This window comes from Haliaeetus albicilla, chromosome 15, assembly GCF_947461875.1.
Source record: "Haliaeetus albicilla chromosome 15, bHalAlb1.1, whole genome shotgun sequence".
Taxonomy (NCBI): domain Eukaryota; kingdom Metazoa; phylum Chordata; class Aves; order Accipitriformes; family Accipitridae; genus Haliaeetus; species Haliaeetus albicilla.
The window spans coordinates 18,630,197-18,654,524 of NC_091497.1; the positions used below are offsets into that span (position 1 = coordinate 18,630,197).

The window sequence follows — 24,328 nt, forward strand, 5'->3', positions numbered from 1 at the left end:
TGACTGATGCTGCCGTTAGGGCTCACACCATTAAAGCTGTAGCAGAGGCTAACATACAGCTAACTGAAAGTTGTAGCAGCACTTCTCTGGTGCAGCCATCCACAGGCAACAGGCACAAGCCTACAAATGTAGATCAGACTTTAGCGTGAATTTTCAGCACGTCAAAACAAGACCTGTCACATGAGGAACCTGATTTCCTGGGGTTGCTGGAAGTAGGAGAAAGCTACAGTCTTAAAACTGGGATGAGCTGCTTAGCCCTTGAGAGTATCCAGAGCAGTGCCTCCTCTTTCCCACGCCCAGAGCCCAGCTGCTCGGGAAGATTTGGGGCATTCCCAGCATGGCATACGGCTGCTGTTCTGGTAGCAAACTGCTCCCAGCAGTGCACTCAGTGTTTGCAATGGACTGCTTGTCAGAAAACTCCCAAAGTTTTGAGAACCCCCAAGGACTTGAGAGCATCAGGGACAGCATTTTTAGTAACATAAGAAGGCCTTAAAAGCTGAACTTTCACACCTATTCACCTGTGCCTTACTTCACAGCAAACTGGGAAGGTGGTCAGGCTCCCCAGTGCTCAGGTCTTGCCCCGTAATACTGGGAATATGCACTTCTGAGGAGTGCGTTTCTGAACAGACAGAAGAAAACCCAGTCCCTGCCTTGAAAAACTCTGATGCCAGTGCAGAATAAGGAAAATTGCACCCAATACCCGGTAAGCTGTGTTCCTGACGTCTTCAATAAGCGCTTAGAATTGACCTGTGACTGGGATGTAATCTGAAATGATCATATACATGCTAACAGCCAGATTTGAATATCACACGGGCTGCTAGGAGCTAAAGGGGTACCAGATCTCATTTGCAAGGTAATGTTCTTTACATTGGAAATGAGGTGTCAAATTGGACCTCTGATCTTGTTGTCACACTAATTTAGATAGGCTTAATATTACCATTTCCTTGGTTGGTCACCTTACCTAGTTTTGCATAATTGCCTAATTTGTCTACCCCACCTCTTGTGCATATTTTGATTTCAAATGGTTTCAGCCTCAATCTGAATTTAGACAAATGTCTGGGGAGTCAGTTATTGCTTTAATGACGAAGTATGTGTCCAAAATACATAATTGGCTTTGCAAGCTGCGTAACTGAAGAGTAAATTGCCTTGTGATATTATATGTGTGTATGTATATGTGCATCTGTCTGTATTTGTGTTTTTCTGTAACTATACTTTGCCAGTTGGCATGAAATTTGGATCCTGGTGAAATCAGTGAGAGCTAGAGTAACTCTTTGTAATGCGGCTGTAGCATGGTTGTGACAAACTGCAGAGTTCTGACCTTTGAAAACAGCCCCAAGTCCCACACTAAAGGTAAGGGATGCTGTTGAGTTCGATCAGATATATATTACACTTTGAACTTGGTCTCATTGGAAGAAAGTTGAAGCACATTAGGAAAACAGTCTAGGAAAGTTTTGTAGCAGGCTTCAGGCAGAAGAATAAAGTGAACTAAGATTTTAGGAGCATTCTGTTCTCTCTAGAGCGAGAATGGCATCAATTAGTGTGATTTAAGAGCAAATAAAAGAGCATCACTTACAGCCACTCCATTCACAAAAGCTGCATACAGAGGAGGCAGTCGGAAATCCAAGTGGCCCCAGATGGTACTGGATATATCTGAGCTGTAGATCTGAAACAAATTGACGTAAATTAATTCAAAGTCCTGAAACCAAGGATAAATGTACCCCGTACCTCTGATGTAACCGAGATCAGACCATACCCTCTTGGGACCCAACTCCTCCCTTTCATGAGAAAAATATTGTTCTATCAGAAAGTATGAAAAGAAACTCTGTTTCCTGTTGGTTTATGTCAAGGGCTCTTTCCACAGAAGCAGACCTCAGGGGGCAGACCACCACCCTCCGCCTGGCCATTCGATCCCTTCACACAACCTCTGGCCACTGACGTCCCTTCTCACTGCTCATCGGCAGTTCTCTCAGGACTGTCATCATCTTGTTGGGGAATATCTCCAGTTAAAGATTTTCTACATTTTAGCAAGACCGTGAGTAAATGATATATGGCCTACTGCTGCTGGTATCCCCATGCTGTAAAGGGCTCTGCTCTTTTCCTTTTGCTGTGCAGATCTCTTAGCCAATGAAGAGATCTTTATGGAATTAAATAAAAGGGCATAAACTACCATGGTTTGGGAAGGGGGGATCTCTGTGTGAAGAGACTTATTGGCCTACAGAGCTCTGGAGCCTGAGTCCCACTAGCCAGGTCTGACTGATAAAACAGTGGGCTAAACCCCTCCTCATTGATGCTCTCCTGTGTTGGGAAGGCTTCTCCTCAAGGTCAAGTACTCCTCTAGTTTAAGGAGAGCAAGACCAGAGGAGAAACAAGACCAATGTACCTCAGAGAACAGTTATGTTTTATGGACTGGAAGTAACCCACTACTAACTCTCCATCCCTTTAACAATCCCTTATTTTGGGAAGTCCAGTGTTAAGTGGTTTTCTTTGCTGATGTTTTTAATAAGATCGCATAGGAGAAAGAAAGGAAGGGATTCTTAATTAACTGTGTTTGTGGTGATGTGTCTGAGCATACAGTGTTACACAGGCTTTTGCTCATCCAGAATTAAAAGTAACTTGAGCAACGAGGTTTCCCCATCTCCAGTGGGAAGAACACCGTGTCTCTCTTTCCATCCCCAAAAGAATTTTACCATGACAAAGTTTCCCCTTATAGCCCAAATGTTCCTATGTTTTTCTTATAGCTAAACCTTAGGGTTTATTAATGCCAGATATCTTACTTTGCTATACTGTGTCACTTTGTGGCAGACCTCGGTGCTGGTACCCAGAAGCCCCACTCCAAGAGTATCCAGAATCATTCGCTTGCTTCTCTGAATGACTTGGTCTGTCAAGTGGTTTGCATTCAAACCATGAATCACATTGGCAAAATTTCCTGTAATTGTCTGAGAGGGGAAAAAAAAAAAAAAAAAAAGAAGTAGATATTTCTCTTCATTTAAATAAAGCACTTTTTTTTTCTTTCTTCTTTTTTTTTTGCTTTCAGTTTTGGGCTGCTGCTTAGCATGCTGGCCATTCCTGTTGCCCTGCCCTTGCTTACATGAATTGCATCAGCAAAACTAAAGTTTGAATTCTTCCCCTTTTTTTCCCCAGAAATGCCACAGTGTTATTTATATTTTATTTATACTTTCATCAGTGTCCTTGTCTGTTCTGTATTTCTGCTGTTTCATCCCTGACTTGAGTCCTTGAGGGTAAGCACTGCAGGTAATGTAACTTTGCAAGATATCTATATCTATATCATCTATATCTATATACACACACATATATATAAAACAAATAGAAGCAAAAAACATCTGGCTTTCCATAGCACGTTCTTATTGCTATTGAAATCAGTGGGAAAGTGGCATTTCAATCCAGTGCAGTCACTACCACACAAGGAGGCAAGATGTAATCTCCCTGAGTAGTAGAATTACTACCCCAAGTCTTGCTGAGCTTGAAGCTCAGTGGGAGATGGGACTTGGCAGCCCTACCTTGTACCTGCCGCTCCTGGCTCCCAGCTCCCATTGAATTCACGCTCAGCTGGACTCCCAGCTTTTCTCTGAGACACAATCTCCCCTCTTTGAAAAGCAGTGGCTCCTTGTTCCTGGCACCTGCTGATCTGGGAATTACATTTCTAATTTTTTTTTTTTCTTTCCTATTGAGCATTGACCCATTATGCAAACTCAGCCTGCTTCTTCTTGGCTGATGGTGTTAGCTGCTGTTGATATCTCTGTTAGAAACTAATCTAGAACTTCCCTTCTCCGACCATTAGAAACTTCTCCCTGTAGAGGCATATATTATTTACAACCAGTCTATACTCACCCTTACTTTTTTATATAGGCATTACTGAACATAGCTCTTCTCCCTCTTTGGAAATTGTCTCTTTCCATTTCCCCTTATCCTTCTCTTTCCTCTACTCCCCTGCACATAGCCACACAGAGTGATGATATTTCCTCTTGGCCTTCATTTTGCTAAGTTAAACAAACCAAACTGTGCTGCTCTCTCCTTTATAATGCAGACTCACCCCTACTACGCTAGTAGCTTTTCATTGTGTTGTTCCGATAGGATTTCTCTTTTCTGGCAGTGGTGACCAGAATTGTACCCATTATTTCAGACAAGTTCTCACTCAGCTTTGTACTAAAGCATTAAGACTATCTTGAGGTACACAAGTCATTTAAAGGAGGTGAACCGCTTATTCCATGGTGTGATGCACGCCTACTGAAACAAACAGAGCAAGGATACAAAAGCTTAAAAAGAAAAGTGCATCTTACAGTGCAAAGAAACAAGACAGTACCTTTGCCCACATCTTGGAGGGATGGTGCGTGGTCCCAGAAAGATGCAGCAAACAAGCTGCAGCCAGTGATGAGGGGAAATCACTCTCTCACTGTTTATATGCTTATGTCTGGGGTGGGGGAAGGAATATTAGACCTTTTTTATTGCTCATCTTGTCCTGCCCATTTCCTCCTCTGCCTGGAGATGTTCCTTTTTTCTTCACTTTCAACTTTCCTCTGACTAACTGTACTATAAACTGCTGGGACATATGTGACAGGACTTTGCCAGTCACATTCACGTTGTGTAAATTGATATATGTGCTATTTTATTACCAGGTAGAAACTGATAAATTAATTCGAGTGTCTTACATTTGGTAGCATGGAGAAAAGAAGGTTAATAGTGTTTTAACAGCATGAATTGCTGTGTGAGGCCATCATTTCTACTATGAGGTTTTCTGCATCTCAGGCAAGGATGTCTTCTCCGAGGAAGGAGGCGCTTCTCCCACCACGAGTTTAGGGATTTCGCTTCTGTGGGAATCTCAGACTACTACAAGATGGTGAGTGAGACATCCCTGCCCATCCCATCAGGAAGGGAGCAGACCCCAGAGGAGCATAAGTAGAGGCCACTGAATGATTCTGAAGTGAAAAGGTAATGTATGTCTGAAACTCGGGAACCTCCTGGATTAGGGAACAAAGTATCAAGTCTTTTCAGAATTGCAGTCTTGCACTTCCATGCTTAAGTGCTGCCTAAAACTTTAGGAACCTCAGTCCTTTACTCACCCTAGCCTCAAATAATTTTATAAAGCCTTATCTAACTCTTGAGTGCTTCCAGGTAGAGACCAGCACAGGTCTACAGGTGAAGTTAAACATCGATTTGAGCGGCTACTGAAGGTCGTGTTTCAGGCTGTGTCCTCTCCCTGCTCCTGTCCCTGGACACATAGTCCTCCTTCTCCTCGCACCAGTGCTGATGCTGAGCAGACCCCTTTCTGAGCTGGTCCAGCCTGTCTCCACAGACAGCTTAGGGATTCTCAGCTGTCAGGCAAAACTGAGTTTCATTGCCTCAGGAATGCAAAATTAAATCTAGCAGCACAAACAGGGAGAGAGAAATAGGGCTAGCAGTGTTCTGTGAAATTTTAGGAGGGCACAGACAGGTAAAAAGAATTGGGAGGGGATCAGCTGTTCCCCAGCAAGCTCTAACCCAGACATTTGCCTATTTTGCCTGTGCCTTGAGCCAGCTCTGCTTATGGACATCATCTTCAGGTGCCTGACTTGATTCTGAAAAATTGCACTGGGTAAGAGAGTGCCTTAAATGATAGAAGCAGTAGCGTGTCTGTTCATGGATGTAGCCAAAGAGCCTGAGGCCCAGGACTCCCAAAACCCAGCCCTACAAACACATACATACTTCTTATGGGCTAACCTGCATTACGTGCAGGCTCCATTTAAAACCTCTTCCTGTCTTTCTCTTAAATATAAGCAGCTGTTCAGCACGGCTACTAACCTCTTCCCACATACATTTCTCTATGAGTATGCTACAGCTTCCTCACTCATGCATGTATAATCTGCATCTACATAAACCATCCCAGCAGCATTTCCTAGTTCCTGGGTGAGACATGCGCTTTGGCCAAATCCTGACCCCATGGGGAGACAGAACTGGAATGTTCTTCAGGGCTTCTTCCCTGCCCCCTCATTTCCACATTAAGGAAAACCTCAGAAGTAGCCTGGATGTACTGAAGAATTACCTTTGGTGCTGGTAAAATCATGCTATTAGGCTGAAACAGGGAAAGATTTTGCTAAATTTCACTTTCGTTCTCTCAGTTCATTCTTCCCTCCAGAAAAATGGAAGAAAATGTCTAAATCACAGAACCACAGAATCACAGAGTGGCTGAGGTTGGAAAGGACTTTTGGAGATCATCAGGTCCAACCCGCCTGCTCTAGCAGGGCGACCCAGAGCAGGTTGCCCAGCACTGTGTCCAGCTGGGTTTTGAATATCTCCAAGGATGGAGACTCCACAGCCTCTCTGGGCAACTTGTGACAGTGTTTGACCACCAGAAAATTACATCCTAAATAAAAGATACTCAAACCCTAAAGTCAGCTCTCTTTCAATCACCTTTTTCCTTTACCATGGGATATCACTTATAATTCTCATTTCTTCCTCCTCCTCAAGTGAGATTGAAGTGAAATTTGCATGTCCTTGACCCCTCTGTGCTTCTGGATGGCACAAAAGAGACACAACAGCCCCACAGCCAGTTAAGGGGAATTTTCCTAGCATAAGGAAGCACTGTGGGACACTTTTCTTTTCCCCTGACAACTCCAATGGATGGAACAGTGAATACAGCTGAACAGCTGAAAAGTATGAGAAAAGTATGCAGTAACACAACTCCTGATTAATCTAATTTATTGCTCTAATGACTGCTCTAATACAGGTAGCATTATACTGGAAAGCCCACAATCAGAATGGGGCAAAAATGGCCCGTAACCCTTTTCATCTCTAGCAGGCATAGTGTAGTGTCAGCGCGTAGGACTGCATCACATCTCAAAACAAGGTCTATACAACAGCTTACAGCCTACATCTTATTTCCCCCCAAACACTTTGAAACACCTGTTACAGGAAAGAAGTGCAGAGGTCCAGCTGCCTTTAATCCCATGTAGAGACTCCAAAGTGAATTCAGATGGGAACCAGGACTTTTGAAGTGCCTTGCAACGTGATGTGCGGTCACACGCTGCTAGCTGATCTCAGATACACGGTCACTTCCTTCTATAGCCGTGACTGCAGGATGGATGGTCCCATGCATTGCAATAGTAACGTCAGTACTATTTAAGGACCAAACAGATATTACAAGAAAGTAACCCTTTTTAAAAAAGAATGAAGTGAAACCGTAAATGCATAAAATTAAATTGCTTGGGAGACCAATTTTCAAAATGTGGTCTGCAGATCTCGAAGTCAGGTGTACACTGGATACTGGGAGGGAAAGGAAAGCAACATGATTATTACTGCAGGGGGAAGTCGCATCTATGCAAAGTCCTGTACCTCCACAGGAGAATTCATAGGGGTCTAAACAGAAGGTTGAAAATCTGTGACTGAGAGTTTGGCACAGGCTGTCCAGCCTGACAAAGGGAATCTGCTGCTTTCCTCTTCTTTGACACAATACGTGTGGTTCAGCAATTTGGGCAGACAATTTGTTAACTAGCGAGCATGATGGAAAGACAAAATGCGTTCATCCAAATGCCATTTGCAACTTCATGCGCAGCTACAGTAATGAGCTGTGTTGATTACAGAACAAGGCTTTAGAAATCCAGTGCCCCACAGAGTCTATTTTCTCCTGCTGACATCACATTTTTAAGCTGCTTTTTTCTTTCTTTTGCCTCCAGTTATTTTAGGCTAAACTCTGCCCACACCTGCAAGCTGTATGTTTGCAACTGAAAGCAGTTTTGGCCTTAGCCTCATGCTCCTTTTGTTCTAAAGAAATATAAAAAATTATGACAAAATACAGAGTCCAGGCTTCCTTTTCTCTAAGCCAGCTTTTAAGATGTAACTTTGTTCAGGGGCTGTACTAAGATGAGATAACGGGAGGCAGGTGCCAATGATGTGCTCTGTTTACAGAGCCTCTGCTATTGCTGAGGGTCTGAAAATGCCTTACAAGTGCAGGACCTGCTCCTTTCCCCTCTACTGGGATATTTTAAGTACATTGAAGAGGTGAGAATCTTAGCGAATGGCCTGGAATGTGTAGCTTGATCTAAATTCTGTTAGCAGCCCTATAGCCATAAATCTTGGGATCCCATAACTCTGCACCACTATCATTATAGTCTCTTGTGCCTCTTTTTCCCCAAGACTACCTTCCCATGTTCACTCCAACAGCAGTTACTGACCCAGCCAGCAATAATACACAGCAAATGTAGTAGGCAATGACTGCACCACGAAACGTATAATTCTGGAAATTTCTAGCCTATACTAGTTCTCTTATTCACTTACTTGCACAACTAGCGACAATGGCAGTGCAACCTCTGAGAAGTTACACCACCCTTGATTCCCTTTTTTGAACTTCCCACAGCAAATCTTGGAAGTGCCAGGCCACATTCTGGTAAAGGTTGCTATGAGTCAATGCACTAGGTCTGCATTACGCTGTCCTTTTTGCCTTCATAAAATAGTGGTGCTATTCCTAGAGGCGAGTCCTTGCAATTCATTTAAACTTGTAATGTAGACACTGATTTGCTTAAATAAGCTGTAAGATAGAGGTACCAGACATAACTGGGATAATCATGTAGGATCTCATTCAAGACAGATTGATCATTTCAGTATAGACATACCGTGAACAGGGCTCAAGCTGCTCCACTAGCAGCAAAAGCATATTTGAAGCCAAAGAATGTGTCACTGAATGATTACGCAAGCCCCTTCGACATCGTTTATGGCATAGCGTGAAGGGGTCTGAACTATAACAATGTGAGAAGACACCACAGTTCCATGAAATTCCTGTTGACCCAGTGTAAAATTTAGGTCTCACCCATACTATAGCCTTTAACTGTAGTACTAGTGCCAGCATTCAGATACTGACAGCGCAAGGGGCTACACCATACTTGACTGCCTTGGCTTCGGAGCTCAGGAGGAGGAGGTGTAGGGGAAGGTGATGCAGCCAGCCCCAGTCCCTGTGAACTGCCCCTGTATTCTGGGGTACCACCACTTCTCCCTGGGACGCCTCGCAGCCACATTCCCAAAGCTTTTCTTCATCCCACCGTAGCTTCCCACCCTATTTTCTAAAGAAATAATGTTACCTGGACTAGTAGCAGGTGGCCGTAGGATTTCTATATGGCATGACCTCCAGTATGAATAATAGCAGCAGGTGTAGGAGTATTGTGGTTTAACCCCAGCCAGCAACTAAGCACCACGCAGCTGCTCACTCACGTCCCCCTGCCCCAGTGGGATGGGGGAGAGAATCGTAAAGAAAAGGTAAAACTTGTGGGTTGAGATAAGAACAGTTTAATAGAACAGAATGGAAGAAAATAATAATGATAATAATAACAATAATAAAATGACAACAATAATAAAAGGATTGGAATATACAAACCAAATTATGCACGATGCAATTGCTCACCACTCACCAACCAATGCCCAGTTAGTTCCCAAACAGCAATCCCCCCACCCCCAGTCCCCCCAGTTTATATACTGGGCATGACGTCACATTGTATGCAATACCCCATTGGCCAGTTTGGGTCAGCTGCCCTGGCTGTGTCCCCTCCCAATTTCTTGTGCCCCTCCAGCCTTCTCGCTGGCTGGGCATGAGAAGCTGAAAAATCCTTGACTTAGTCTAAACACTACTTAGCAACAACTGAAAACATCGGTGTGTTATCAACATTCTTCTCATACTGAACCCAAATCGTAGCACTATACCACCTACTAGAAAGAAAATTAACTCTATCCCTGCTGAAACCAGGACAAGGAGATCACAGAGGTTTTCTGTACATGCATAAACTTTGCCATAACTTCTCCTTGTTGATGGGTTTGGCAGCCTGGGGCAGCCTGTAGCACACATTGCTCTCTTAATCAAAGAGCAGTCATGTTGTCTATATTAACCGGCCAAAATGCAGCCAGATGTCATCACAGGACTTGTGCCATTTGGGGAGATGATAAAACTTGACTAGCATAAATTCAGAGTTTGATTAGCGGAAACCAAATTAGTGTGAGCGTATGTGAGGGATGTGGCAATTTTAATTAAATTACCAGCAGAACTCCGGTGGTACAAACGAGGCTTTAGTCACTGTGCTGGGCTGCTGCATCATACACAGAAAGGACCCAGCAAAGACACCCTCCTGATCATTTCAGAGCAAGCCCAGATGTCAGGCCATAACAGCTCCCAGCAAGCCTGTGGTGGTGGTCCAGTGGGGAGATGGAGTATCAAGATCTAGTATATGACAAGCTTCAACATTAATTAAAAGAGTCTCTCTGCATCTAAACTATTACTCAGAGATTTTGAACCCCTAGGAAATTACCCCAGATGCCATTCCAAACTTTTGTATGCACTGGAAGGGCTAAAATAGCACCTAAAGCATATAGCAGAATGAATAATAAAACATTGTCCTTCAAACAGAAACAGGCTCTGGGAGAAAGATTCACCTAATTTTGTGGCAGTCTATCATTTACCTGTCAGCAGCTGCAGAAGCACTTGAGACAGGTACTGGGAGATGCTGTGTGATTTGGCAGAAGTGTTCCTCCAGCTTTCACAGCAGATGCTCACTCTCCTCCTCTCAGCTTAGTCCCTCCCAAACATAAACCCCCTGGAAGGATTTGAACAATGAACCGTGTTGCAAAAGCCACAGAGTACTTGTTGCTAAGGGACTGCTCATTCTGCAGGCTTGCACCATGGGTTGATTTTTTTTCCCCCTCTTACTTTCTGGACTGCAACATCTCCTCAGACAACATGCTCTCATTGAGCTCTCCAAGGCAGCTTGGTTATCCCATGAGCTACACACATGTCGCTGCCCTTTAGCATCTCTTTTGGGACAATCCAGTAACTGGAGAAAGACTTTTTTCTTCATCTGTCGTTGTAGGTAGCTAGATCATGCACTTTCCACCCCAATACATTTTAAAAGTACCAAAACCTATTGCAAAACAGCCTAAAATTACACTTTAAATATGGCAGTCTCTGATTTATGGTGTAATTACAAAACATGCCATGGTAGTTATTAGTCATGAGATTGAGCATTACATGTTTCAGACTGTAAAACATACTGAGGAATTTCTAGCTGTGATTGTATATTCACCTCTAAAGAGAAAATGGGCTTAATTACACCAACATTTATGAAAGGGAGAAATAACAGCGAAAACGGAAGAAAAGTTAGATTTGAAGACAAGAGCTGTGAATACAGAAAACATCTTTATTATTACATTTTTCTAATTGAACATTTAAGCAGAAGCTAATGATTTGATTTAAATTGGTCCTTTTTTACATAAGTAGCACTTGAAGAATTTTGGGGTTTAGAATTTATGACGACACTATTTTTTCCCTAACATTACTCATCTTCAGCATAGTAGATTAAGACAGATGCAGGAAACATTAAAAATCAAGGAAAATAACTACTTTCACAAAATGAAAGGAATGATTCTGTAACCTTTGATCATCCATGTTGACTCTTCAGCATCAACAGGGTTTGAAACTATTCACCTAAAAATGGTACCTACTGTCAGATGTAGTGGACAGTATTTTATTTACCTTTTTCGTTCCCTGCAGTAGCTGGAAGATATCCCTCCTGACGTGGCCTTGGATGCTACAGGAGCAATAGAGTTAGCTGTAAGGAAAAGAATGTTGTTTGAGTCACAGTGTTTTTTATTTAAAAAATTACTTCAGGTCATATTCAGTGAGAATATACATTAGTGGTACCACCAACTCACACAGCTTATCTTACTGACATAGGTAACTGTTCTGCATGGCACAATGCCAGCACTATGACTTTGGTTTTAATATAATAAGCAAATAAACCAATCTTATTCCTCTTTTCCACAATTAGAAGATTTCTCCATTTCTGTGATCTATTTCCATTCTTTATCAAATTGGGCAGTCTCGAAGTCTATTTTGAAGTCTGTGTTTTCTTTAGGTATTTTATTTCCTTTTATACTTCCTTGATTTGGTATGGTATTTTATTAAACTTAGAGGGGGGGTAGTCAGAAGAGAGAGGAGGTGCATTTGTTGTTGCCCCCTCCCCCCCCCCCAACTAATTGACTGAGTCACAAATGAAGGAATACTGAAATGTTGTGGTACATCCTAAAATGCCAGCACAATTGCAGCAGGTTGTCAGTCACGCCATTCAAGCAGCAGCACACAGGGTAGGGCCAATGCAATGCTGTTTCACTGCATACGAAAAGCAGGAAGCTGCCTTGGGCAGCAACACCTAGGAGGCAGCGTGCTGCCTGTGTTGCCTACGAACAAAAAAATAAAGCTGAGTGGGTTTTAGCCTGATCACTGTTTTGTGCTTCTGCGTTCCTCTGCAGCTGTTGCTGCCAAAGGAAGGGCTCCTAAGGAGGAACGGGGTGACTGGTGCCAAGAAGTGGTTTGTCCCCACAGTTTCCTGCTGTCTCGCCCTACTGTCCTCAGCACCAGGACTGTCCTCCACCTTCCAAGCCCAGCCCAGCCCTGCACTACCCCTTTTCTTCCTGTGCTAACAAGGCCCAGGCATATTTCCCCATGCTATTCTACTCCGCGCAAATCTGGGAAGCCTATCCAGTTGAAATCAAGTAGGGAAGGTGGATGGTTCCTTGGCAAGGGTGGAGGAAGAGAGGAAAGAGATAACATGTGGCTGTATGGGAATAAAACGTGACCTGTCTCATAGGGATGCTGGAAGAGCACATTTTTGTGGGGCAGGGAAAGGAAAGATGAGGAAGAAAGGAAAAGAAGGGGAAGAAAGAGACGCCAAGCCCTTATAAATTCACACTTTCTAAGGTGCCCTGATTCCTCCCAGGTCTCCTCTTCCCAGCCCCCAGAAACGTGCTTTACAGCAACACTGAATTTTCCTGTGCTGCTGAGAAGCTGCATAAATCCCTGCTGCCTGGGAAGGGAGGACTAGCACTAACTTCTCGTGCCTCCCTTAGCAGCAGCAAGCTGAGACAGGAGAGGCCCCTCTGTTTAACTAACCTCCATGAAATAAAGGGCAACTACTCCAATTTTTTGGTGTTTTAGAAGGAGCTGGTCAATGTATACAGAGCTATTTGATGGAGGAGTAACCAGTTGGCCCAGAGAGCCTCTGTAGCTGAGCTTAAATCGGTACCAAGTTCGGCACCTCAGTAAGGTCCACACCCTCTGCCATAGTCCACGTGCAGTTTGTGATCACTCGGTTGGTGCTGGCCCTTGGCAGGCACTAACACAGGCTGCTCTGCATGTCTCCCTGAGCCAGGGTTATATGGCTTTTTGTCTGCCCTCATTTTCCTTGCTGGCAGCATTTGGCTTGCCTCTTCCTGGTCCTCTGGACAGCTGAGAGCAACTCAAAATACCCATGGGGGCTGTGTCCAGCTGTCTGACACATCTGGAGAAGGAGCTGCTTGGCAATGGTGGCAGCAGCTCCTTCCCTCTGTTTTCTTGGCCATGCATGCAAGGACCTAGGGCAGACGAGCCTTGTGCTATCTGTCCTCTGCTCCAGACTTCGTTCTGTCAGTGCCATCGTTTCTGGTCAGAAATGCTGCCTGCCTCTTTCAGACACAGTAAGAAGGTTGTCTGTGAGTTGACTTTGTGCCAGAGACTTCTTGACACGGGGGTTTGACGCAACATAGGAATTGACCATGTTGATGACTGCTCTTGAGCTGTGGCTGAGAAGAAAAAACCCACACCAAGCCAAAAATCCCAAGCACATTATTCTTTCCTAGGATCAGACTGCTCTCACACATTAACTGTACCCACAGACTTTTCCTGTAGGTACAGACATCTTTGCTAGCCAGTACCTGTTAAGATAGCTGCTCCGAAGTTTGCAATTTTGCATCATGCATCCAAACTCGCCTTTCACTCCTGTATCCCAGGAGGACCTGTGCTGTGAAGCCCTCCCTGAGACTGTAGGTCAGCAAAGGGGAAATGTTCAAGAGTCTGGGAGAAGGAGAAAGGGCTTGTGGTCAGACCTCCGCATATTCTCCATGTGTTCATGAAAAAGGTGGGAAAGAAACCATGGCTAAGGGAAGGAGGAAAGTATCTATTCCTATCAACTGGGTGAAATGCAATATATTTTAATGTGATGCTGCATGCAGATAGAGTCAGAGGTATGGTGAGCTTACGCACTGTGACTCCAAGTGAAAGATATTGATAGATTTATGGCCAGCGTCCTGTGAGATTTATTGCCTGGTATTATACCCCATCTTTACATAGAGAAATTGTCCTTCCTTTCATCCTTCCTTTCTTCATTCCTTCCTTCCTTCCACTCTATTCTCGTAGGTCAGCTGGGAGCACGTCTCACCTGAAACCAGTGCAGGATGCCAACTTCCCATAACTTTATAAAAAAAGTCCACTCCAGTTTATGCCCTAGGAGTGGATGCCACACTGATGCTGAAAAATGGTGATCTTTGGTCAGACTGTGTGTGACGCATGCTGGAATGAAATCACGATGGGGCTGGCAGTCAGTGCTAGACGTGGCACTTGGAAAGTGGTGAGCCCTCTTCTCTCTCCTGTCCCACAAGTCATGAGCCTGAATGATCTCCATGAGGGCTGGTGTTTCTGACAGAGGACCTGGAGCTTCAGGGACATTCAAGAAAAAAAGTGCAAGCTTGAGGGAGGAAGCTGAATTGGAGAATCTGCTTCTGGGCTGTGACAAAGGTATGGTCAGTCCCCGGGAAGTCCCTGTAAGGATATGGAAAGATGGGCTTCAAAAGCTCATTAGGTTCTCACAGGAGGGTGGGCAGCATATAAAGGTGAGTGGGATTCCTTCCTCTATATCATTGCACTACAAGGAAGCCTGTAGTGGAGACACGTGGCCTGAAGGTCCCCATCATCTACATCATCTCTGAGCCTGAAGGGCAGTGTATCCAGAGCCTGCCCATAGGCTTCTGCTGTTTCTGCAGCCTGAGAGCCACACGAGAGCCTTCAAGGGAAGGACATGAAAAAGCCCAGCAATCCTTACCTTCAGATGAGGCATTTCTAAACAAGCTGGCTCATCTCAGACAGGACCTGGTTACATAGGATAGAGGAACTCACAGGTTACCGCAGTCTGCAGTGGGATACAAGTTCAGCTAGCCAGTCAATGATGGAGTCATTATTGGTGCAGCCTTCTCTACAGTGGGGGTTTCATCCACAGCAGACACCCTAGCACAGACCCCAACCTTGCAATTGTTAACAAACGATGGGTTTAAAAGACCACATATATTTCGGACCTTTATTGCTTAACTTTACTCTTTCTGTATCCTCAAGCTTCACATCTTCCACATTTTTACAGTGATAAGAGCGAGAAACTATTATAATAAAACCTTAAATTCTCAGTTGACTACATGACTTCAGGTAGTGATGGCTTTAAATGAAAGAAACAAATACTTCAAGACTCTAGATCAGGTGTTGAGAGAACTATATTAATCTGAATCAGGAGTGAATACGTACTGGGAAATATGAATTATTAATAAATATCTAAAAGACAGAATACAGCAAATCTTAACATGTTATTCCTATAGATTGCCACGAAATTATACATGCACAAAGCCATTAACCCCAAAAGAGTTCATATAACATGAAAGACTGACTGAGATCTGTCATGTACCTACTCTCAATGTAGGTCAGTGTATACACATGGCAAAACTGAAGGAAACTTAAGGGAAATTTTCTTCTCCACTTAGATATACTCTTGCCTGAGGTTCTGCTGAAATTTGGATGACGTCCTAAGTTCAAATTAAACATGATGAGATAGCCACATGAGCAGTGACCACATAGGGAAGGGTGCAGATAGGAATGACATTTCTTAAACTGAAAAAGCATGGAACAGGGTGACACACTTGTGTTTATCCATCCACCTTTTAAGCATAATTATTACACAGATAGGCAAAGTCATGGTAATGGTACACACAAATTAGGCACGGAAAAATGGGCAGAAGAGCATATGAGCAACAGCAAATCTTCTTAACTTTCCTGATGGCTTGTTCATTCATAACTGAATCATACATTTTAAACATTCTCTGGATACAGAAATATATTAAATGCAGCACGTATGGAAAAGATACAGAAAAACTGGAAAGGATTCAGAGGAGCCCAAGAACAATAACAGGCTTAGAAAGCATGGCCTGTGAAAGAGGTGCAAGGAGGTTTATTTAGCATAGAAAAGAGAGGTTGTACTGTTTCACATCATAGCTAAGCCAGTCCAACCACTGACACCTGTCTGATGCCCTCCCCTGGGCTTGATTCAATGAACTAAGTCAGCAGAAAACTAATTTTATTGAAGAACCAAAAGCTTCTCCACTTTATCCTCTGAACTGGTTCATCACGGTCACATGAGGGCTGGCTGAATGGGGAAAAAAGTAGGGTGGTTCATTTTGGCAGCAGCTAACCTTCAGACTGGCTTAGCTTTAATGTGAAAGTGCACCACGTGTGGGTACATGATACAGAAATACAATCTGTGTATTTTTAGGAAGAAGAGGATGTTAAGCAACTTTGCTGTATCCACTGAGAAAGAAGACAAAAAGAAATCTGCTAAGTATTTGCCAAAGATTCTTGGTTTATGTGAAAAAAACCCCTTTATAACAGGAAGGGTACTGGGTACTGAAACATTAAAATACCACACATAAGAATATTGTGGAATTTCTTTCACTGGAATCATTACCGGTGTATTATGCTGATGTCTGCCAGGATTAGTCCGACGTTTCTTATCCTGCCTCAGTGCAGAGGTGGAGTGGAGGATGATCTCTTGAGATTCATTCCATCCCTCCCTTTTTCTGACTTCACCATTTACTGAGCTCACCCATCCTGCCTGAATTATCTCTACCTGAACTAAATACTACTTGGAAAAATGGCTTTAACAAGAACAGTGTCAGATGCTAATACTGCTATTTGACTAATATTTTGTTGAAGACCAGAGAAGCATCTGTGAACACACTGTTCATGGACACACTATCAGACAGACCGCTCATGATCTGCTTTGTATTCTGGAAAACTTCCTAGATTTGCACAGATGGTCTCTAAATACACCATGAAAATAAGCCCATGAGAATAAGTCATACTTCAGAGGTGATTCCCAGGCTTACAGTTCAGACCGCAAATGGGATTGCAACACTTGCAAGTAGTTGCTCAAGCATGATGGAAATCCAGTTGCTAATACTGGAAGTAGGGTCACCAGCTGGGAAACGTGTACACTGAGATATACAATTTCATTAATATATCAGAAGAAAAGTATAACAAACAGCAAATTTTTGTTGAAATATGAGTAGCGTTCATATTCAAACTGCAGAAGTGTGAAATTGGAGTTAAAGCGAAGCAGAGATGTGTGGTATTTAGGATTTTTTTTTTTTCTTTTTGGAAAACTTTTCTAGAAGTGCCAGGCTGCAGAATCAATGAATCAGATTTGGAAAATACTGAAATGCACCTAACCTTCTGTCTCTCCATAGTCAATAAATGCCATTAATAATGATGTTCTCTAGTGAAGTGTTTTGGGGACAAGCTAAACACAACTTTCTTGTACAAAACTCGCTACTCCCTTTACTGTAGGGAGGTTCTGGGAAAAGCCTTGTAGGACTAATAGAACCAAAAAAATTTTACAGGCCTTTATTAAGAAAATATGCCAATTTCTTCAATTAATAAAACTTTGTTATCTAAAGAAATAGACAAAACAGTTCAAATGCAGCAAGTCTATGGATTCGTTTAGACTTTACAGGTGAGGGATCAAGCTAAGAAGTATGCTTTATGGAGTATCTTTTCAGGTCTTCGGAAGTCCTGTCAAATGGAGAGGATCAATAACAATTTAGGGAGAGCGCGTAAGCCCTTCAAAGAGATCTGAGCACAGAACTTACTGCATAATCATGCCCACCCTGCCAATGCTGTGCAGCCTCACATGGGAACCGCCACTGTGGGACACAAAGCTGCCATCCGCGGTTTGAGGAGGGGGCAGCTTTCTTCTTCGACAAGCCCTGCTACCTTTGAAGCTGGGATCTACTTGTTCTAATGGGACTTATTAAAGAGGGAGAGGAAACTTCAAAAGACTTCACTGCCTCTGTGAACTAACTAACAGAAGGCTGCACTGACAACCACTTGTGACATGTACCAGGGTTTATTTTTTAACTTGTTCCTCATTCCGCTGTTTAACATTAGCATCTTCTTTCAGTTTGTGTGTGAGAATGCTGAAGTTTGCAGACATATCATAAAATAAGCAGTTCCTCTACCTTAGACAGGACTCTCCCATATTTCTCCCCGCTGGGCTCTATGTATTTTTTGCTCTGAAGTTTTGTTGTCGGTCGGTCACACATTTTCAAAGCCATTGCCATCCTGATTCAGCAGTGTGAAACAAAGTTGTGACTGGTGTATTTTTATCATAGGGATAATTCAACGGGAAGGCAGTAATAACCGACACATGGAATAGGAAAGAACAAAATCCTGAAGATGGGTCTGCAATCCTCCAGGCCTGTGTGCGTGTGTTCATTTGATTTAATTTCACTCACTTAACACTGATCTGTGCTGATGCTGTCTGTTCCCCCCCTGCCAGATGCAGCCTATCTATTTTATGAATCCAAAGCAGGATGATGCACAAGTAATCTCCCCTTTCTTGGTCCTGGCAGTGAGCCTTGGGTCAACATCCTCTGCTCATTTCCTTCTCCCACTTCTGTCTGCCCTTATGGAATGAACAACTTACTTAGCTGATTCACCAAAGTACTGCTTCTCATCCAAACCTCTTCTGAAAAATGCATTTCATAAGACAACCTTACTTAGAGGAATAAATTTTAAAATTAATCTTGGGGGGAAATTCCAAGTGTCTCCAGCTTGACAGGTATGTCTTTTCAGTGAGTAGTGTTAAAAGGCCAGGGATTTTGTTTATTTTGGTGACACTGCATCAAATATATTGCCCATCAGATAACTCAGATGTCCCATTTGAGGAGTCCAAACTAAAGATAAAACCAGATCCATATTTATATAACAAATAAACTGACAGAAATGCTTTGATGATTATGTAGGCATCTAGTTTTAGCATGTCTTGAGACTGTTGACCTCAGTGATTCACATCTCATCTTTTCAAAGAAAAATATTTTACTTCACTTACTCTCTCAGTTTATAGTTGTGCCTTTTATCTTACTTCCCTTGAACTCCAGAGGCCTAATTCTTCCGTTATGCGAGTCCCCTTGGAATAACAGAGGCCACGCACAGGTGACATTTCTTGTTTTTACCGGTTCTGCTTTTGTCTTTGTCATTCAAAATATGGGCAAAAAAGGAGAAGGAAAAAAAGAAAGGATGACCCCGCTCGATGTACGTCATCACACTCATCATGAGTCTTCTGGCTTACTCCCCACCACTTTCAAACAAGCCAAGGCAGCTGCTCTCACTCTGTCCCTGCTCCTGCCCTCTTCCAGTCCTGTCCCCACTCCTTGCAGGTAGCAGATGTCCTATTTGGCACATCCGTACTGATAAACAGGAGAGCGTGCGGTGGTGAGCTCTGGTTTTGGACCCCTGATTATCTACATTGCTTAATCTTTAATCTTGTGTTTTGGTTCTTTATTGGACCGCTTCAGTTAGCTCTATCTGCAAGACAACCTGCTCCCCAGCCATTAGCAGAGTGGACATGAGCCAGCCAGTCTCCCCTGACCTCAGAACCACGAACTGCAAACAGAATTTGCAGATCTGGAGAAGACAAAGTCCTGGCCAGCCATCCTATCTGCTGCCTTCCTGATGGACTTCTAGTTACATGGTGAAGCACTAGCCTTATTGCATTAGTGGTGTTTGCTCCGGTCAATGACACTGCTACTGTATTTACTGCTGAGAAAAGAGCTGAAATAAAAGTGATTGCTAATTAATCAGGTGATTCTGGAACAACCTTTTACTTGCACGACAGTGGTACCATGGTTTTTTAACCTCTATGAATAGATGGCAACTGCACCTGCCAGTGAAGGCTGCCAACAGCATCAGTAAAGATATGCAGTTCGTTCACTTTTAGGTAAATAAAAATTGGGTTAAAAATAAAAGTAATGAAAAGTCACTTGTACCTCTTGCTACATACCTATACAGCTACACTCCTTACTACATAGACTGGAGTGAATGCTCTATGCATGACTCGGAGGAATTCACATGGAGACTGCTACTGTTCAGAGTCTGGAGGGTAAGTTCACACCACCCTGATGAGGCTGGTTGGCACTGCCCATAAGCAGAAGTGCCTTTGTTTGAAGGAACCTGAACTATTGAACATTCTTCGTGAAATGGCTTCTTCGAGCTGTGCTACTGCAGTGCCTTAAAAACAGAGAGCAGAGACAGCACTGCCACCTACTGCTCCCAGGGACATGGCTCTCACCCTCACCAGGGGAACCAAAGCTTGGGTGGTATACTGTAAAAGTAAATGTTAAAGAATAATTTAAAAATTCATCGTTTGAAAATTATTTACGATAAAATTAAATACCAAATTTGCCCCTTGCAAAGCATCAGGGAATAAAATAAGCTACCATTATGGTCCTGTCACAGTTTCAAAAAGAAAACAAGCCATCTTGCCACCCCTGTTTTGCAGCTTAGTCACATACTTGATGCTGTTGTCTTTGGCTAGTTCAGTATAAAGAGTTTCGTTAGGAATTTACTGAAACTGTAGGCAATTAACATCTCACCAGACTAAGGCTTTATATTAACAATGCTGCCCTTAAAGAAAGGCATGATGGACAACAGACAAGAGTGATAATAGAAAGAACAACACACAAGAAAACTAAGTTCAAAATCATATTAAAATACATGACCTAAAAGTGATAGTGCACATATTTACACTTTTTTCTACATCACCTGTCCTAAACAGCTGAAATTATTATCCTGAGTCTTAGAAGTCTTGTCCTTGATAAACGCTATGACAAATGCACCTAAAAAGTTACTATTTTAAGGTCATAATAGAAACTATCACAATATTCATAGTGCTAAAATGGTACATTATTGGTACAAGCTAATAGAGACTGCTATTACTCTAAAGCTTTGTGGAAACAAGGCACCAATGTTTGCACCTAGCAAGGGACGCGGTTCATCTAGATTAATTCAGTTACAACAGACCTGACTAGTGAAGGGTATTTCTAAGATCACTATAAAGTCAGTGCTAAAGAATTTGATTAGAATTTGTGATTTAACTACTGAGTTGCAAAGGTTGACAGAAACTGCCAAACAGGTGGTAATTTTTTCCTGCAACAACACATATGTAAATTTTGAAGGAAAGTCACTGTACTGTTTGGGAAATTAAATTTCAGATCTTCCCCTAGGAAACGCTTAGATGAAATAAAGAAGTGTATATGGAAAGGCATGCATACAGTGCAGCCAGTCATGCATGCTAGGTGAAAACCTGGCTCAAACCACAGGGAACTTTGCCACTGAGTTAAGAGAGACCAAAATTACAACTTCTATATTTACATTTGCATGTGGATTCAGCAGGAAAGATTTGCTTCCTGGCTTTTGGAACAACATTTCTTCACGGTAGATTCCAAAGGAAACTACTTTTCACTTTAAAACCAGCACTTGGCACACAGTGTGGCATTACAATCTGCTCATACTTTGTCTTCCAACGCTTTGAATCAGGATCATCCTTGCCTACTGCTTCACTACCCAAGGTATATTAATTCTGCTTTGTAAGCCTATTCTTTTGTCCCTGCTAGAGTCCTCACTCATAAATAATTCAAATCGCTGAACCTGAGCCCTGCTCTACTACTGCCTTTAGTCATTTTTATTTATGCCTGGAAACTCTTCAGGTTGTCAGAAAAAAAGCTGAGACAAATGCATGCCAATGTATTACTTTAGTGCAAATTCAAACAAGTTAGCTTCTAGCACTTATGGTTTGAACAAGAGTGGGGCAAAGGAGTATTTCCACAGCCAGACACGATTCTCAGCTGTGAGAAAGGGACGAACAGCATTACCTCCCAGACAACCAGGTGCCTGGCATTTCCCAGCTGAAGCATATTTGACTGGGTCCTCATTTGGATACATCAGGCTAGGAGGTTTGCCCACCCAGAGCACTGTGAACATACTCTGAGTCCTTTCTAAAGAAAATTACTATGAATCTTAACACAATTATGACACTGAACGTGATACTCCCAGACTAGTTAAAACATGACACACACCAAAAATAATAATAATTAAAACACCCCCCCAAGAAATCATCTGAATATAACTTGGGGTAGTAAGTTACTATGAAGTTGAAACATAACAAGGATGGATAGTGGAAGTTAAGAAAAAAATTATATGGGGTAAATTAGTACATATTTGCTTATTTGTGCAGTGTTAGCAGACAAAATATATCCAGACTTCACATGCATTTACCAGTGTTTCGCCTCTCAGTCTGCTACAGCATCTTGAAAGAGCACAAAACTACCTACTGTCTAACTAGCTCAGGTGATAGATGTTTGTGCTTTAGGGGTAGGGATTAATGAATGAAATTAGCTATGCTTTCCTGTACAGCAATTTGCCAGAAGTAGTATGGATGGATTTATGATCTGCATAATAACAAGGGTTGAGATACTCAAAGCTGAGGAAAACAGAATAGAATATTTCGGTTGGAAGGGATCTACAATGATCATCTAGTCCAAGATTTAGCCAAACAGCTCCAATTAATGTGAGTGGGAATTGTGTGGCTAAGACCGCTAATTAGCTTTCTGTCTTTAACCAAGAATCTTTACAGTGGCATAAATTTTCTTATAGAACCTAGTATTTGTGCTCTGGGTAAGATGAATATTATATATACAGAATATATATAGAGAAGAGGAATTGTTTAAATCCTACAAGAACACTCAAAATAAGATGCGGGACTGGTGAACGGAACAAAGCAGGTGTTAGCTCAAGCTGGTGTGATCTGTAAGGTTTAAATTCTCAGTAAGCTTACTGACAATACCCAGCTGAGATTAGTAAACCAAATTTTATTCTTCACAGAGAAAGCACAATATCAGCAAAACAATTTTTGCTCAGTGGATGGGAAAAAAGGGTTTTATGCGGAAGAATAAATTACATGAAGCAGAGAAGAACTAGTTGGGCAGTGGTTGTACAATCAGTTTTACAGAGTGTCAGTCATTATAATAAGTATAGATGAGATTATCTTGATGTTTCCCAACCTGTATATCAAATATGTATTGCTGGAATGCAGCCAGCTCACTTCTGAAGGGCTCCTGTGGGTAACATAGGTACTAACACTAAACATAATTACAAATATTTTTCCTTTGTACAGCTAGCAGAAGACCCTCTCCATTCCATTCATCTGCTCCTCCAGTCCATCCTACTCCTGACCCCTGCTCTGGATGCATGATGCGTAGTTAATTTGACACTGTTGCTAATCTGGCCTCTTACACCTGCAGAGAGGCCAGTTCTTAGGGTTGTAGGTAAGCACCTCCTATGGCTTCCCAAACAATTTTTCCTACTACAAAGCAAAAAACCCCAAACAAGTGCATTGAATATATTCATTCTAGATGATGGAAAAAAGCACCAGTACAATAAAAGGAAGAAGGTACAGTTTTCTTAGAGAAAGTAATCAGAACATGCCCTACTAGTACATCTCCTGTTATCAAATGGCAGTGATCCCAACTTCACTGTTTTCCAGTAGAAATCGAGGGGACAGCCATACCAGCCTTGACCTGAGGACAGAGGCTGAGAGGTTAGGAAGAGAGGTTACCTGGGTAGGTTACTGCTGAGTATTTTGCTGTTTAAAGTCACTCCACTATCAAACAGGTCTGAATAACCACATTTATTATCTATATACAGTATTAAAGAGCTGGCTATGTAGCTATTGTACTCCTCTAAAATACTGAGAAAATGAACTTGAAGGCTCATAAAATACAGAAGTAATTGTTCTGTACTTCTTTTGCTTTTCCTTAGCTATATATTTCACTTCTTCCCTTCTCCTCTTCCCTCTTAACAAGCCTTATGCTTAGCAATTTTAATTTTTTCCTTTTTCGGACTGTCAGTCACAGACAGTGTCTTGACTTACAAAGAGATCTTTTCTTATTCCAGAAGCCTTTTTTGTCACTATGACTGCAGGCTTTATGCTTATCTCCTGCCTTTCAGATAAGCCTCCCCTTCACTAAGATCCATCCTATAATCTCAACCTCTTTCTATGTGATTTAACCTCCTTGAGATGAACAGATTTTTTTGCTTGCTTTATTTGAAAGGATTTCATTTAGGGGACTCGGTTCTGATACAATCTAGACTCGCAGCATGCAGTTAGAAAATACAAACAACAAAGAAAGCTTTCCATTTTCTGAGAAAGCCAGTTTGGCAAAAACTGTACAAACACAACACACATGAAAAATTAAAAGGTGAAAATAAACAATCAATTTCCTTTGCTTGGGCATAACTCTTTCCAGGCTAGCAAAACTTTATGGCATATACTTCTGCCATTGCCTTGTTGCAGATACATGAAAGATAATTTCTGTGCTTAGTTCATAAGTAATTAAT

The 24,328-nt window shown here is 42.3% G+C and overlaps 1 protein-coding gene across 2 annotated transcripts in view; it reads right to left on the minus strand.

The window, feature by feature from the left end:
- Positions 1–24,328, minus strand: part of ACOD1 (aconitate decarboxylase 1) — a 32,625-nt gene that overhangs the window by 4,132 nt on the left and 4,165 nt on the right. The window contains exons 2-5 of one of the 2 annotated variants that reach the window (XM_069802514.1): positions 14,045–14,599; positions 11,501–11,576; positions 2,775–2,936; positions 1,574–1,663 (exon numbers count right to left, since the gene is read on the minus strand). In XM_069802514.1, the coding sequence (XP_069658615.1) occupies positions 1,574–1,663; positions 2,775–2,852 (168 nt within the window). In that variant the 5' untranslated portion in view covers positions 2,853–2,936; positions 11,501–11,576; positions 14,045–14,599. Of the gene's footprint in view, positions 1–1,573; positions 1,664–2,774; positions 2,937–4,321; positions 6,537–11,500; positions 11,577–14,044; positions 14,600–24,328 lie in introns of those variants that run through there. The other variant, XM_009925475.2, reaches the window with a different exon arrangement.